Source organism: Scyliorhinus canicula, chromosome 1 (genome assembly GCF_902713615.1).
Source record: "Scyliorhinus canicula chromosome 1, sScyCan1.1, whole genome shotgun sequence".
NCBI lineage: Eukaryota > Metazoa > Chordata > Chondrichthyes > Carcharhiniformes > Scyliorhinidae > Scyliorhinus > Scyliorhinus canicula.
Window position 1 is genome coordinate 68,058,221 of NC_052146.1, and position 14,451 is coordinate 68,072,671.

The 14,451-nt window shown below is 44.1% G+C and overlaps 1 protein-coding gene across 4 annotated transcripts in view; it reads right to left on the reverse strand.

The window, feature by feature from the left end:
* The window catches only part of si:ch211-106a19.1 (uncharacterized protein LOC561797 homolog), a 536,207-nt gene extending 523,548 nt beyond the window's left edge, over window positions 1-12,659 (reverse strand). For 2 of the 4 annotated variants that reach the window (XM_038792345.1, XM_038792336.1), the window contains exon 1: window positions 12,381-12,659. In XM_038792345.1, coding sequence (XP_038648273.1) covers window positions 12,381-12,547 — 167 coding nt within the window. In that variant the 5' untranslated portion in view covers window positions 12,548-12,659. Of the gene's footprint in view, window positions 1-11,924; window positions 11,957-12,380 lie in introns of those variants that run through there. The other 2 variants (XM_038792353.1, XM_038792362.1) reach the window with 2 other exon arrangements.
* Window positions 12,660-14,451: the final 1,792 nt, after the last annotated feature.

Sequence of the window (14,451 nt, forward strand, 5' to 3'; positions counted from 1 at the left end):
ATCCCCGTAGAGACCGGCAACTTTTGAAAAGATATCTGAAATCTCAGTGATCAACTTAAAGGAATTACAAGACAAGGTTTCAAACTTTGATACGGTTACTGTAACAAACAAATTAAAACAATATTGACTAAACATTACTTGATAGCAACTAGTATCCTAAACAGCAGAAAATATACCACCTCTTTAACAAGTCCAAAAGCCCATCATGTGACCATCAAAAGTCACCATTCAGTTTTCCAAAACAGATTAGCAGCAGGAAGTCCTGTGCCTGGAGTTTCCTATCCCTGGCCACACCAAGGCATATATTTTTACATTTCCATGGGCTGCATCTCTAATTCTGCCTGGTAGATCACAGAAAGTCAGCATTAGCAGTAGCCTTCCATCTCTCAGAGACCTCGCTCTTTCGTTCTGCCCAAAAATACTCAAGGCAGAAAATCTGTCCACAGTTAGCCCAGCTGCCCTGACCTTTGCTTCAGTTATGAACATTTTATACCTGGTTCGCAGCGAGTCTCAACCTGGCTCTCCGTTCCCATGACAGCCAACCCACCCAAGCTTGTTGTCAGGCAGAATTCGTAACAAATCACAAAACCCTCTTCTTTATTCCATTTCATCAGGGAGGTCAGTTAGCTCAGTTAGCTGGATATTCATGATGCAGAGCAACACCAACAGTGCGGGTTCAATTCCCGTACCAGCTGAGGTTACCATGAAGGCCCTGCCTTTTCAACCTTGTCCCTCACCAGAGGTGTGATGACCTTCAGGTTAAATCGCCACCAGTCAGCTCTCTCTCTCAAAGGGGAGAGCAACCTTTAGTCCTCTGGGACTATGGCGACTTTCATTTGGCAGCCGGTTTAGCTCTTGTTGGTTTATGATGCAGAGCGAGAACAACAGCATCGGTTCAATCCCATATCAGCTGAGGTTATTCATGAAGGCCCTGCCTCATCAACCATGCCTCTTGCCTGAGATGTGGCAATCCTCAGGTTAAACCACCACCAGTCAGCTCTCCCCCTTAAAAGGGGAAAGCAGCCTATGGTCATCTGGGACTATGGTGATTTTACTTACATTTTACCTTGATTTAAACACAGACCCATAAAATAATAAACAACAAGTGGAACCAAAATGATGAACTGAACATAAAATCAGGTCCAGAAAGAAAAATAAAGAGAATGGAAAGAAAGAATGCATTGAGAGCGAAAAAGAGACAAGTTATCGAGTATGGGCTCAATAGACCAAATGGTCTCCTCCTTTGCTGTAAAGTAATTACAGTAAAATAAAATACTTTATTTATTAAAAACACTTAAACCACAATTAGAACTGGAAAGAATGAGACTCCATACTTGTAATAGTTAATTTTCAGTGCCAGAGGGATAAATTGGCAGTATTTAAAATTTATCACGCTGCTAAAGGGGCACCTAAAATGAAATGGACAAGTCCTGACTTTTTTGTAGTGAGTTAACTTTGTGTCTACCGAGAGTAAAAACCTCGCTTCACTCAGGATGTATCTGATTGGAGCCAGCAACCAAGATGGCGTTTTTGCAGAACGCTGCATCTCCGACAGCAAGTTTTCAATTTCTGCATTCAATCATGCAACTTCCCTAGCCTGGTGTGGCTATAGACGTTAACACATATATTCAGTCTAGCGCTTTTAGACTCGAATTACTTTGACAATTATTTTCAGTCACTGCTTTATATCTGTATCCTTGGGCAGAACTGGAAAAAGGGCACAAAAGAAGCCCTCTGCAACACAGCAAACCAAAGGAAAGAGTAGGGGAGTTTTAAACAGGTAAATATCGAGAGCAGAAGCTATTTGTGCACCACTGCTTGTTCAGTTCAGTTTCTCAGAGACCAGACTGCGTGAGCTGACTTCCTGCATTGAAAAAAATCAAAGTTAGTTCCCTTTTCCCAGCAACAGAACCCTGGACACAATTTCTGCCGGACCAAGGTTCTGCAACACTCTGCACAAGGAAGCCAGAATTAATTCAAACACAGAAACTGGCTCGGAGCTGCTGACTTCGCTAAAATCAGAACAAAACTACACCAGTGTACAGTTTCAGACAGATATAGGTAATACTGTTACACAAAGGCAAATAAAAGTGTAAAATTAACTGCAGGATAAAAAATTTAATTGGGTGATGAGACCATCAATTCACGCGACACGTGGTTAGAAGTGAACAGTGGTTTTAATCGTCTTACAACAGAGCCTGCCTGTGACACGATGAACTCCAGATGAACTGGCAGGCAGGCTCTCAGCATCAACCTTTATACTTCTGGTTAGGGGAGGAGTCATGGGTGGAGCCAAGGGTGGAGCCCAGTACAAACTCCCGTACACTCCCAGTGCATCTCCCCCTAGTGGCAGAGCAGCGCAACTGCTCGTGTGCCGAGCTTCCAGAGACATAGTACAACATGTGTAATACAGTGTGAATTACGCTACTGTGAGTCACCACATTGGGAAGAAGAAATGAAAAAAGCTGGTCCCAGAGGAAAAACAAGTTGAACCCAAGGGCCCAGCCAAGGAATAGTGAAAGGTTTCCACTCGTTTAAAAAAATATGATCACCATGTACAAATTTTACTCTCATTAGAATTTTGCTTATACTGTTACTGATTTAGGAACGGATATTAGTGGACACAAGTTATTTTATAGTGGACATAAGTTATTTCGACCTCAAGCTTTGTGAAGAGGTCTTTGCACAATAACTTTCTAAAAATGGTATTTAGCAGTTACGTAGCTCCTCTTACAGTTCAAGCCTTATGCTATTACAAGTTGTAGAAACTGCACCCCAATAAAGCATAGTACCAATAAATTGACAAACAAATAGAATACATGTTGTGTAACCACCTGAAGTCTACAATTACCCAGTTAGTGAGATAGATGCACCAGGACAACAAAATGAATGTTCTCTCAGCGCATTATAACTAAACTGATCCTGCAAAAATCAACAACTTGTATTTATATCGTGCCTTTAACGTGGCGCACTGGGACTGCGGCGCTGAGGAGCCGGGTTTGAACCTGGTCCTGGGTCACTGTCCGTGTGGAGTTTGCACATTCTCCCCCGTTTGCGTGGGTTTCCCACTGACAACCCAAATATGTGCAGGTTAGATGGTTTGGCCACGCTCAATTGCCCCTTAATTGGAAAAAAAATAATTGGGTATTATATTAAATTTATAAAAAATATATAGTGCCTTTAACGTAACAAAACATCCAAAGGCACTTAATATAAAATAAATAAAAACATTGACACCAAGCCACAGAAAGTGATATCAGGACAGATGACCAAATGGATGCTCATAGAGGCAGGTTTGAAGGGCATCTCAGGAGGCGAGAGGGGGATTATAATCAGTGGTGCACAAGATGTCAGAATTGGAGAAACGCAGAGCTCTCAAAGGATTGTAATTGGAGGAGGTTAGAGATGGGGTGAGCAGAGACCATGGATGAATGGGTTTGAAAATAATAAAATGAAAACTTTAAAATTGAGGCATTGTTGAACCAGGCGTTGGTGCAGCTTAGCGAGAAAAGGGATAATGGGTGAATGAAAGTTGGTGCAAGTTAAAGGGGTAACATAATTTGGATGTGCGCAAGTTTGAGAGGCCCATATTTCTAAACCCATTTTCGTAGCCCTTCTATCACCTGTCCCAACCTGAGGCTGAATGTCAACAGTCTCTGCCACAAGCAGTAATCGTGGAAATAAATCCCACAGACTCACACAACTCGTGAAGAGGCTTCTCTTGCTCTTTGTAAACTTGTGTCTATGTCTCCTTCTGAGACCCCTCAACTACCTGCTTCTATCTACCCTGTCCCATCCTTTCAGAATTTCAAAGACTTCAATCAAATCACCCAGAATCTGTACTGTTACAATAAAATACATCAACTTTTTTCCAAGTCATTTTCTGCATCTGTATTTCCAGTGTGCGTCTGAGCTGCATTCCATTGGAAGAATCACCTGGATGTTTCTGGAGGACAAATCCCCAAGACAACACAAGTCTTGTCTGACATAAAATGTTAAATTTCCTGGGCGGGATTCTCCAATAACGGGGCTATGTCCCCACGCCAGCGCCAATACGTGGGCATTTCACTCTGGACTTTCCTTAAGAAGTGATTCTCCAACCTGCAGGGGATTGGCAGGGCCCCGGGCTGCTTCTCTCAGCTTTGGCTGCGGATACGGGGCCCTGCACTTCCGTTCGGAAGTCCACACATGTGCATGGTGGCGGCCTGCAGCGGCTGGCCCGTGCAACATGGCGGGCAAGAGGTAGGTCCCCACGAGATTGCGCGCACCCGCGTATCGGCACCGCCCGATCGCTTGCCTGGCTGTACATGAGCCCCCCACCCTGGTGAAGGATCCCCCCACCCCCCACCCCCCACCAGGGCGGCCGCTCCCGACAGGCAAAACGTGGTTAGAACCACTTCATCAGGAATTCGGCCCGTTTTCCTCGGAGAATCGCTGGGGGGACCTCTGCCAATGGCCCCCTACCCTCGCTGCGTAGACTGCACGCGCGCAATTTGCGGTGATGTCGGCACGGAGGCTCGAAGAATCCAGCACCCTGTTGTTAAAACAAGTTTTCCCTGGCAGGATACAACATTTCACATAGCTGAGGATAACTCACCACCTTTTTAAAAGCTAATTTTTGTAATAATTGAAATGAATTATTTTGATCCCTCTGAAGAACAACCAACCAGTCCGCTGGTTCCACAAGCAGATTTCCTTTTCCCCCTTATTTATCACAACATTTCTCAATATTCCTCAAGCACCACCTTGAATACAGTTCTTTACAAAAGTGTTTCACTACTGCAGAAGAGCAACAGGTTCACGTGATCACTGTGTGATGCAAAAATCTTTGGACAGCAACCACAATCCAAATATTATCTGAAAACACAAATTCAGGGAAGTGTGTGCACTGAAAATACAAAGCTCTATTTCACCACCGTCTCTCTCAGCCCCTTCCTTACTTAAGGATGACTTTTAGTAAAGTCAAGGCATGGTAGCATAGTGGTTAGCATTGTTGCTTCCGCGCTAGGGACCTGGGCTCGATTCCCGGCTTGGGTCACTGTCAGCGCGGAGTCTGCACGCTCTCCCCGTGTCTGCGTGGATTTGCTCCAGTTGCTCCGGTTTCCTCCCACAAGTCCCGAAAGGCGTGCTGTTAGGTGAACTGGACATTCTGAATTCTCTCTCCGTTTACCTGAACAAGCACCCGAGTGTGGCGACCAGGGGATTTTCACAGCAACTTCATTACAGTGTTAACGTAAGCGTAAGCTACTTGTGACAGTAATAAAGATTATTTAATGATGGGACACACATCTAGGAATAATGAGTCTCAGATTTCAAACTTTTCACCATGAGCAGTTGCCAAGGGAGGTCAGGAAATTCACTACAGGGACTGAAAAAAATTCTACATCCAATTGCTCTATTTAAATAGGCATTTTCATTTTTAATAACAAGTGTGGCATTTGAAACCTTGTGCCACATAATCCATTATTATTTATTTTAAACGTTCACATTATCATCCAAAAAGCACAACAATATCATAAAACGCAGGTAATAGCTAGAGCATCAAGCATTCTTAAAAGCTGTCATGTCACCAATAGATCAATCACCAGAGGTGTGCAACCAAGTAACTCTTCAGATTCATGTTGGGCATGATCTTGGTGACATATATAGTCAATATCAACTAGCTATCCAGAAACTAGAACAAAAGGATATGGGGAGTGGGGGCAGTGCTCAGTGCTTTCAGCATTTTGCTTTTATTTTCACCATCTGCAGTACTTTTATTTTTGTTTTCAAATTTACAATATTTTGGGTACAGCACAGAATGAAACCACAAATTCCGTCATGTCTGCGCCAGCTCTTCACTACAGCAATCCAAATTAAATTTCACTCACTTGCTGACTCCCCATAGCACCCACAACCGCAACGCCGTTCTTGTGCTCACATTTGTGTTCATTATGTTCACATTTCATTTAGAAGATGCAATACAAATCATTTTGTAAATCTTGTGCTGCATCTACTGTCTCCAAGCCTCTATTTGGTGTTTCCAGAAAAGTTTTGATACCCAATTATTGAAGTAGATTGGAAACAGCAGATTCCAATGTGACCTCGTTTATTTCCATTTTCAAATCAAAATCCTCTATCGCGCGCACTTTCTGCTTTAATTGACATTTCTTGGTTCAGATGTTTCTGGATTGCCATTTGTTCAGGCTTCTGATTTTCCTTGGGTAGCTATTTCTCAACACACCTCCAACAATTCCTTCCATTCTCTTTAATCGGTGAAAGACAGAAGGTGACAGGCAATAACTATCTTGTAGATTAAACAGTTTGGATGGGCTGGCTTCACTGAAACAATTTATGTTTTTTTCCCCAAAAATAATTCAAGGAAAACGTTTCCACATTCAATCCAGGTCCCACAGCACCAAATTTATCAGCCCTTGCAGCGGGTACGAACACCAACAGAAGGAGCTGGAGAAAATCTGCAATCCTATTATCACAAAGCCATATCAAGGTGCTGGTGGTCCTCCAGGTGGCTTTCCAGCTGCTGGTGGTGCCCCTTCTGGTGCACGTGCATCTTCTGGTCCAACAATTGAGGAGGTGGATTTAAATTAAACAACTGTTGGTGTTCGTACTCATCCTTTTCAGCAGTCTGGTTCTTATCCAGCCAGCTGATAACATAATTGCATTTGTCCAAAATCTTTTGCTTATCACCATCTCCAACCTTTCCTTTCAGCTTCTCATGCTCAATTGTAGCCTTCATGTTAAAAGCATAAGATTCCAAAGCATTTTTGGCAGAAACTTTTTCCCGTTGGCCATCTTCAGATTTGTAGACAGAGTCAATGGATGGGAGGCGGGTTCATGTGATGGACTGGAATAAATAATGGAAATTAAACAGTAAAACTTCCATATGGGTTGTAGGAAAGCAGCTGCAATACTATATTCTGATATATGTCATTTAATTTTCCGAAGAGGTTAAAATTGGAGTGTTATTGGTGTGCTATTTTTCTCAGAGGTTTGATTCCAGTACAGTTGATGGAAGCGTGAGAGCTGATAAATGTGTTGCTGTGGGACCTGGCTTGAATGTGGAAACATTCTCCTTGAATCATTTTTGAGAAAAAAAAAATTGTTGCAGTGAAGCCAGCCCATTCAAACTGTCTACATCCCACTGCCTTGGGAGAGCAGGCAGCATAATCAAAGACCCCTCCCACCCGGGTTATTCTCTTTTCCAACCTCTTCCATCGGGCAGGAGATACAAAAGTCTAAGTACACGCACTAACAGACTCAAAAATAGCTTCTTTCCTGCTGTTACCAGACTCCTAAGCGACCCTCTTATGGATTGATCTGATCTCTTCACACATCTTCTCTACTGAGGAGTACTACACTCCCGTATGCTTCACCCAATGTCTGTGTCTATGTATATACATTATGTTTTTTATGTTTGTCTTATGTATTTTCTGTTCATGTACGGAATGATCTGTCTGAACTGTATGCAGAACAATACTTTGCACTGTACTTCGGTAAATGTGACAATAAATAAATCCAATCAAATAAAAAATTCTGATTTGAATTATGTAGTATTCTTTTTGTGACTCCTTAGGATTAAGAAAAAGATCTTCCAATCTCAGGTGTCAGACCTCAATTTGTATGCACATGTCCTCTGGTTTTGTGCTTAACGACACATTATTTACATGTCCAACATTTTAATGTCGCATCCTCTCAATGTTTTCTCCAATATGTAAATTCACATTCCTTTGAATGCTCATCAGTCCGTCATACAAAATCTAGTTGGTGTCTGTTTTATGCAACCAGGAGTTATATTGTTTGAGACTTTTTATCATCATTCAACTTTCTACTTTACCTTCCCTCGAGGAGATTGACTCCTGGAATTCAGGAACAGGCATGAACCAACGATCTTCTCATAACTTCCCTAAATGGTTATTCTTCACCTGTGACTGAATACAGAGCATCAGGAGCGAACAAGCGGAGCCAAATGCCGAGCTCACCGACTAGACCGTTGCACAAATGCATCGCAGATGGTGATACCAGATAAGTTAACAGAAGTAGAAATCCCAGTTGATTATCTCCCCAAAATATGGAGCCCAATTACATCAAAAAGTGGTATTTAGCGGAAATTAGCTTACTCAAGCAATGATTCCTACTCCATGGGTCCGGATGCCACACTACAAGTGTGAAGCAATGGTGAAATTCAAGTGATCCATTGGTTATGAAGCATTTTGAAATGTTCTGGAGAAAAGACACCGTATACAAGTGCCCATTCTTTGCCTCGGTTAAATTATTTACCGACTGAATCCATCTGATGACATACACAGAGTTTGGCTACGGAATAAATAACAGAAGATTCTACAACATTCCACTGGTCCTTACTTTCTTTTCCCAATCCAATGTGCAGTCCAGCTGGTCAATCCCATACACTCCAATCATCTTCAAAACCCAGATGTGCAAAACCGTACCAAATACTTCCTCAAATTCCAACTAAAATACACCTAGAGTACCATCTCAGTACCTTCTCAAAGAGCTCAAAAAGCATAGGGCGTGACTTTAGGACAAGAGATCACATATTCAGGTTTGTGAAGGGTAGGTTTAGGGCAGACACCAGGAGGGATACGACTGTGCTGGTGCTTCTATTAATTGGACTTCAGATTTTTTTTTCATGCCTTTGGTGTCACTATCAATTAGTCAGCAAGTCATTCAGTGCAGCTGGTTGTGCAGCTTCAAATAGAGCTTTTGTTCATTTACAATCCGTGCTGCAACCATCAGCTGACATACTGGCTCAGGACCAACTGGCTACCTGAGAGAAGTCTTCATACCCTTTGGCTAAGATTGGGCTTGGTTTTGCTTACCATGGATCTTGGTGAGCTACTGACTGGAGCACTTAAAGTGAACACATACTGCTTTTGTAGTTCCAGCTGGGCAGGGGATTGGAGGAGACGACCGGTAGCACAGTGGTTATCACAGTTGCTTCACAGCTCCAGGGTCCGGTCCCAGGTTCGATTCCCACTTGGATCACTGTCTGGGCAGAGTCTGCACATTCTCCCCGTGTCTGCGTGGGTTTCCTTCGGGTGCTCTGGTTTCCTCCCACAGTCCAAAAATGTGCAGGTTAGGTGGATTAATCATTCTAAATTGCCCTTAGTGTCCAAAAAAAAAAGTTTGGGTGGGGTTGCTGGGATGGAGGTGTAAGCTTGCTCTTTCCGGTGAAGACTTGATGGGCCAGGTGGGCTCCTTCTGCACTGTAAATTCTATGATTCTAAGAGTAGAGGGAGAATGTGCTAACACAGACAAATGTCAACTCAAATGTTTATGGAGATCAAGTAATCTCATGAAATGTTTAATCTTAGTCAGCGGTGGGTCAGTTGGTGGAGGGGGTGGTGAACAATTGAACAGAGAGGTAGATCTTGGCACCACATTGCCTGATATAATATTTCAGGCTTATTTAGTACCAATGCATCAATCACGAAATGGGTTCACTGTATTGCTTTCCAGACTGAATGATCAACAGTTGGAACCGGTTCCCAGGAAGTGTGGCTGAATGTAAAACTCTGCACTTGTATAAGAAACAGCCAGATGGCAAGACATTACATTTGATGTTCTGAAATGATAATATCTAATGGGTTCAAAAGGCCTTATTCATCCAAAGCTATCTTGTGATGTTATAAAGGGCAGCTTTCTAATCCATGCAGACTACTATTGCCTCTGCACTCTTAAAATAAACACAGAAAGCATATTGTAACATGTTCTCAAGCAATTCCACCACTATTAATACTGAACTATTTCAACATTACATTTGATTTCCTTAAATTTTCAAATGCAATCCAGGGTTTTATGCAGCATCACAGAATAACAGGCTTATTTATTTACCCTAAATATTCCAGGGTGCATTACATGTAGTCCAGGCCACACATTTTACAAGTAGTAACAGCAGGAATCTAATGTCAGTTTGACCTTTAAGTAGTAACAGAAAGTAGCTAGGGCCAGTTGGATTTGCAATAAGCATAGACACCAGATACCCATTTCAGGCTGGCTAATGTCAATACCAATATTGGACAGCCTGTAAAATCAGCAGTTACATTGTCCGGAGGGAATAGTTGAACAGCATTTAACTGTTTCTTAAATGAGTTCAAGGTCATCCCTTCCACTTTTCTTTTCAAAAGTATTTCTTGAGATATGAGGTTTGCTGACGGGCCAGTTTTAGTTGCCCATTTCCAGATGCCCTTGAGAAGGCAGTGATGGATTTTGGGTTGCTACAGTCCATGTGCTGAAGGCATTTCCACAATTCTGCACAGACGTCCACTCCACCTGTCAATCACAAGTTCTTGATAGCAATATTAATTCCAACTCGTGCCCCTCTGTCTTAATGTTACTGGGGAGGCAATGGCGTATTGGTATTATCGGTACTACTGGACTAGTAATCTAGAGACCCAGGATCATCCTCTGGGGACCCAGGTTCGAATCCTGCCATTGCAGATGGTGAAATTTGAATTGAATAAAAATAATCTGAAATTAAAAGTCTAAAAAGTGACCATGAAACCATTGTCAATTGGTGTAAAAACCCATCTGGTTCACTAATGTCCTTTAGGGAAGGAAATTTGTTGTCCTTACCTGGTCTGGCCTACATGTGACTCCAGATTGACAGCAATGTGGTTGACTCTTAAATGCCCTCAGGGATAGGCCCAGCCAGCGGCGCCCACATCCCAAGGACGAATTTAAACAAAAGTAATTTTGAAGTAACTCTCCTGCTCTATTTTTTCATCATCAAAACTTACTTTTGAGTCATCTCTTTTCAATACCAGAAAGCCCAATTTTTTCTATTTGTCTTTAAATTCTTCATCAAATGTTCGGGATCAGTTCTGAGACTCTTTGCTAGAACATCTTCCACGCCCAGAACTTGGCACAGTGGCCAAGGCGGGATCTAAATAAAGTAATACAGTTGAACACAGGCCTCTCCAACTTGTTCTCTTCCTTTTTGATTATATCGTTCAGCACTCCAGTGGGTTTCTTGACTGCTGTTCTGCACTGAATGAACATCTTGATTATTTAGTAGTTTAAGACTCCTGGATTTCTTAATTATGTATGACACAAATGTTCAGAGTGCATAAATCATCATTTTCTTTCCCACGACCAGCAGTTTACACGTTCCCACAATACAATCTTTACTATTACCAATAATTTGTGAAACTTCTAAGCTACAAAAATCCACTCGAACTTTAAGTTTTGTACTTTCTGAAAACTCAACTCATTTGTATTCAACTGTTTTTCAAATCATTAATGCAAGTTAGAAATAATAAATGTTCCCAACACTGAATACTGGCGTTGGCCGAAACAAAATACCCAAACGAGAATCTGATCCTCCAACCCATAAACTAGTATCTTATGAATTCCAAATCCTCACGGCTACTTACAAAGTTACAACGTTCAACGTCTAATGACAGCTCAGTCTGGATGCCAGCCTCAGGGTACAGCAAACTCTGGGTGCCAGGCTAGGTGCCACTCTGTGGATGAGGCATTCTCATCGATGCACTAGGCTGGGTGTTTGGTTGTGGTGGCTGGGTGACTGTCTTGTTAATGCAGCACTTGTCTCTGGGTACCTGTCTGTTGTTGCAGCATCTGAAGCCAGGCTGGGTGCCTGGTGTGGGTGCAATACCTGCATCTGGGTATTTGGCTGGGTTCAGCTCCTGCCTCTGGGTGCCTGTTTTGGGTACCAGGATTGGTGTCTTTCTAGCTGCAGAATTTGCACCTGGGTGCCTGGTGTGGGTGCTGCTCCTGGCTCTGTGTATCAAGCTGGGTGCCTGTCTGTAGTTGCTGCACCTGGGTGTCAGGCCGGGTGTCTGTCTGTGGGTGCAGCTTCTGGCTGGGAGTGCCAGGCTACAGCATCTGGGTGCCAGGCTGTGTGTCTATGGGTGCAGCACCTGGCTGGGGTGGCAGACATGTACCTTTGTAGCTGCAACATCTGAATCTGGATGCCAGGCTGGATGCCTGGTGTGGGTGTACCTCTTTGGCTCGAAGTGCAACTTATGGGTGTCAGACTGGGTGCCTGGTGTGGGTGCACCTCCTTGGCTCTGGGTGCAATGTCTACGTGCCTCCTGTGGGTGCCCCTCCTTGGCTCTGGGTGCAACGTCTGGGTGTCAAACTGGGTGCCTGGTGTGGGTGCCCCTCCTTGGCACTGTGTGCAACGTCTGGGTGTCAAACTGGGTGCCTGGTGTGGGTGCCCCTCCTTGGCTCTGGGTGCAACGTCTGGGTGTCAAACTGGGTGCCTGGTGTGGGTGCCCCTCCTTGGCTCTGGGTGCAATGTCAGGCTGTCCAGACTGGGTGAACCTCCTTGGCTCTGGGTGCAAGCCTGGGTGGCTGTCGGTGGGCGCAGCGCCTGGCTCTGGATGCCGATGACCTACCTGTAATAGGAGAGGAGTCCGTTACTCAGCACGAACCAGCGGCGCTGGTAACCCTTCAGGTAGTTGGTCCATTTGTGGAGCCAGCCTTTATGAGTGTCGGCGGTGTTGGGTAGCGGCGAGAGCAGAGGCAGCGCCGGGCTGCAGGCCTCTCTGGGAGCTTCAGTCATGGTGCCGGAGTTGCGGGGCGGGAGCGGACACTGGGCAGTGTGGAGAGCAGAGTGAAGTGCGGGAGGGCAGCAGCCCACAGAGTGAGGCACCGGCAGCAGCCGCTGTCCCCATGGAGGAGGCCCTACAGCTTAAAGATAAATCACCTCATTACCCACCACAAGCCCCAACCTCACAAACTAGTGACTGGAGCAAAAATAACTTAATTGTTGGTTGTTCAGTTATCCCTTTTCATTATCAGCGTCCATTATCCTGTGATCGAGTACATGTTACAAATATTTATACACCTTTTAGGACAGCTGAGCAGGGATTGTTAAAGCGTGCTGCCGACATGCCAATTTCGGTTGTGCAACAATTATTACCCAAACGCAGCAAAGAGGGTGGCAGAAAAAAGTCGGGTTCGATTAGGGACGGTAAAGAGTAATTATTCCACAGTGAGCGCGCTGTCACATGGAAAAATCAGACTAGGTGATGATGTCCCTTTAAAGGTGTGCGGACCAAAATCATTCCCACGTGACTCTTTCCCGCGGTTCGAAGCCCCCGTCGACACCATGTGATTTTCTTTGCGGGCACAGTAAGAAGTCTTACAACACGGGGTTAAAGTCCAACAGGTTTGTTTGGAGTCACTAGCTATGGGGCGTAGCTCCTTTATTGGGTGAGTGAAGGGGTAGGTTATACAAACAGATATATAGACAAAGCCAACGATGCAAAATGATACTTTGAATGTGGGTCTTTGAGGCGCTTCTCCAAAGTGGCCGTCAGGATGCATGACAACGCAGGATCGATGAACAGAAACTGATAGTCAAGTTCAGCACGCATGAGTACGGTCTCAACCGGGACCTAGGATTCATTTATCACTACGTTCCCCCCCCCCCCCCCCCCCCCGGCCTGGGTTAACAAAATCCTACCAACTGTCCTGATTTGAGACAATTCACACTTCTTTAATCTGTGATTATCCCTCCAGTCGCACGGTCTGGACCTGGAAAGACTTAATTACCTGCAAAGACTCACATTGAAAGTATCATCTTGCTTCATTGGCTTTGTCTATATATGTGTTTATGTAACCTACCTCTTCAATCACCTGATGAAGGAGCTACGCTCCGAACGCTAGTTATTCCAAATAAACCAGTTGGACTTCAACCTGGTGTTGTAAGACTTATTACTATGCCCATCCCAGTCCAACGCTGGCATTTCCACATCATTTTCCTTGTGAAAATCGGGCGGGGCTCCCATCTGTCTCTGGTCTTGTCTGTGTCCTGGTGACCCTGCAACATGAACAAGTGGGCACTGTGGGGCTAGAGTGCATAGTGGATAATGGTAATAGCATTATTATTTACATTTTGTGAGTTTCCTTTGGTTTTGTGGTTAAGTATTTAATTTATTGCACCATTTTGGATCTCAATTGGTAGTACTGGGACAATCCAGTGTCTCTTGTTGGATTATTTTCCAAAACAATAGACCCATAAAATATCATTAATGAAATGAAATGAAAGAAATGTTTCATTCTAAATCATATTGTTTGTATCAATTGGACTCAAGGTGCTCACTTGTAAAAGAAGGCACCAAGTGTACCATTAGACACCAGCATGTTCCCTTTGCAGGCTCAGACAAACACAGCCAAAAGGACAGAAGAGACGCAGGCAACCAGAGCAATTCACCTGCCCCCCTGCAACACCCACCCCCTCCATGTGCCCTGTTGGGTGCACAACATATAAATGTCAATAACCTTTCTTCTCACTCCCGCACCATTATCATTGGTATTCCCAAGGATCTAACCTTGGACTTCTCTTTCCCATCTACATGCCCCCCCGCCCCCCCCCCCCCCCGCTGTGACATCATCAAAAGACACAAAGTTTCCACGTGTTCACTGGCAACATCCAGCTGTTCATTACCATCGCTGCTCTGG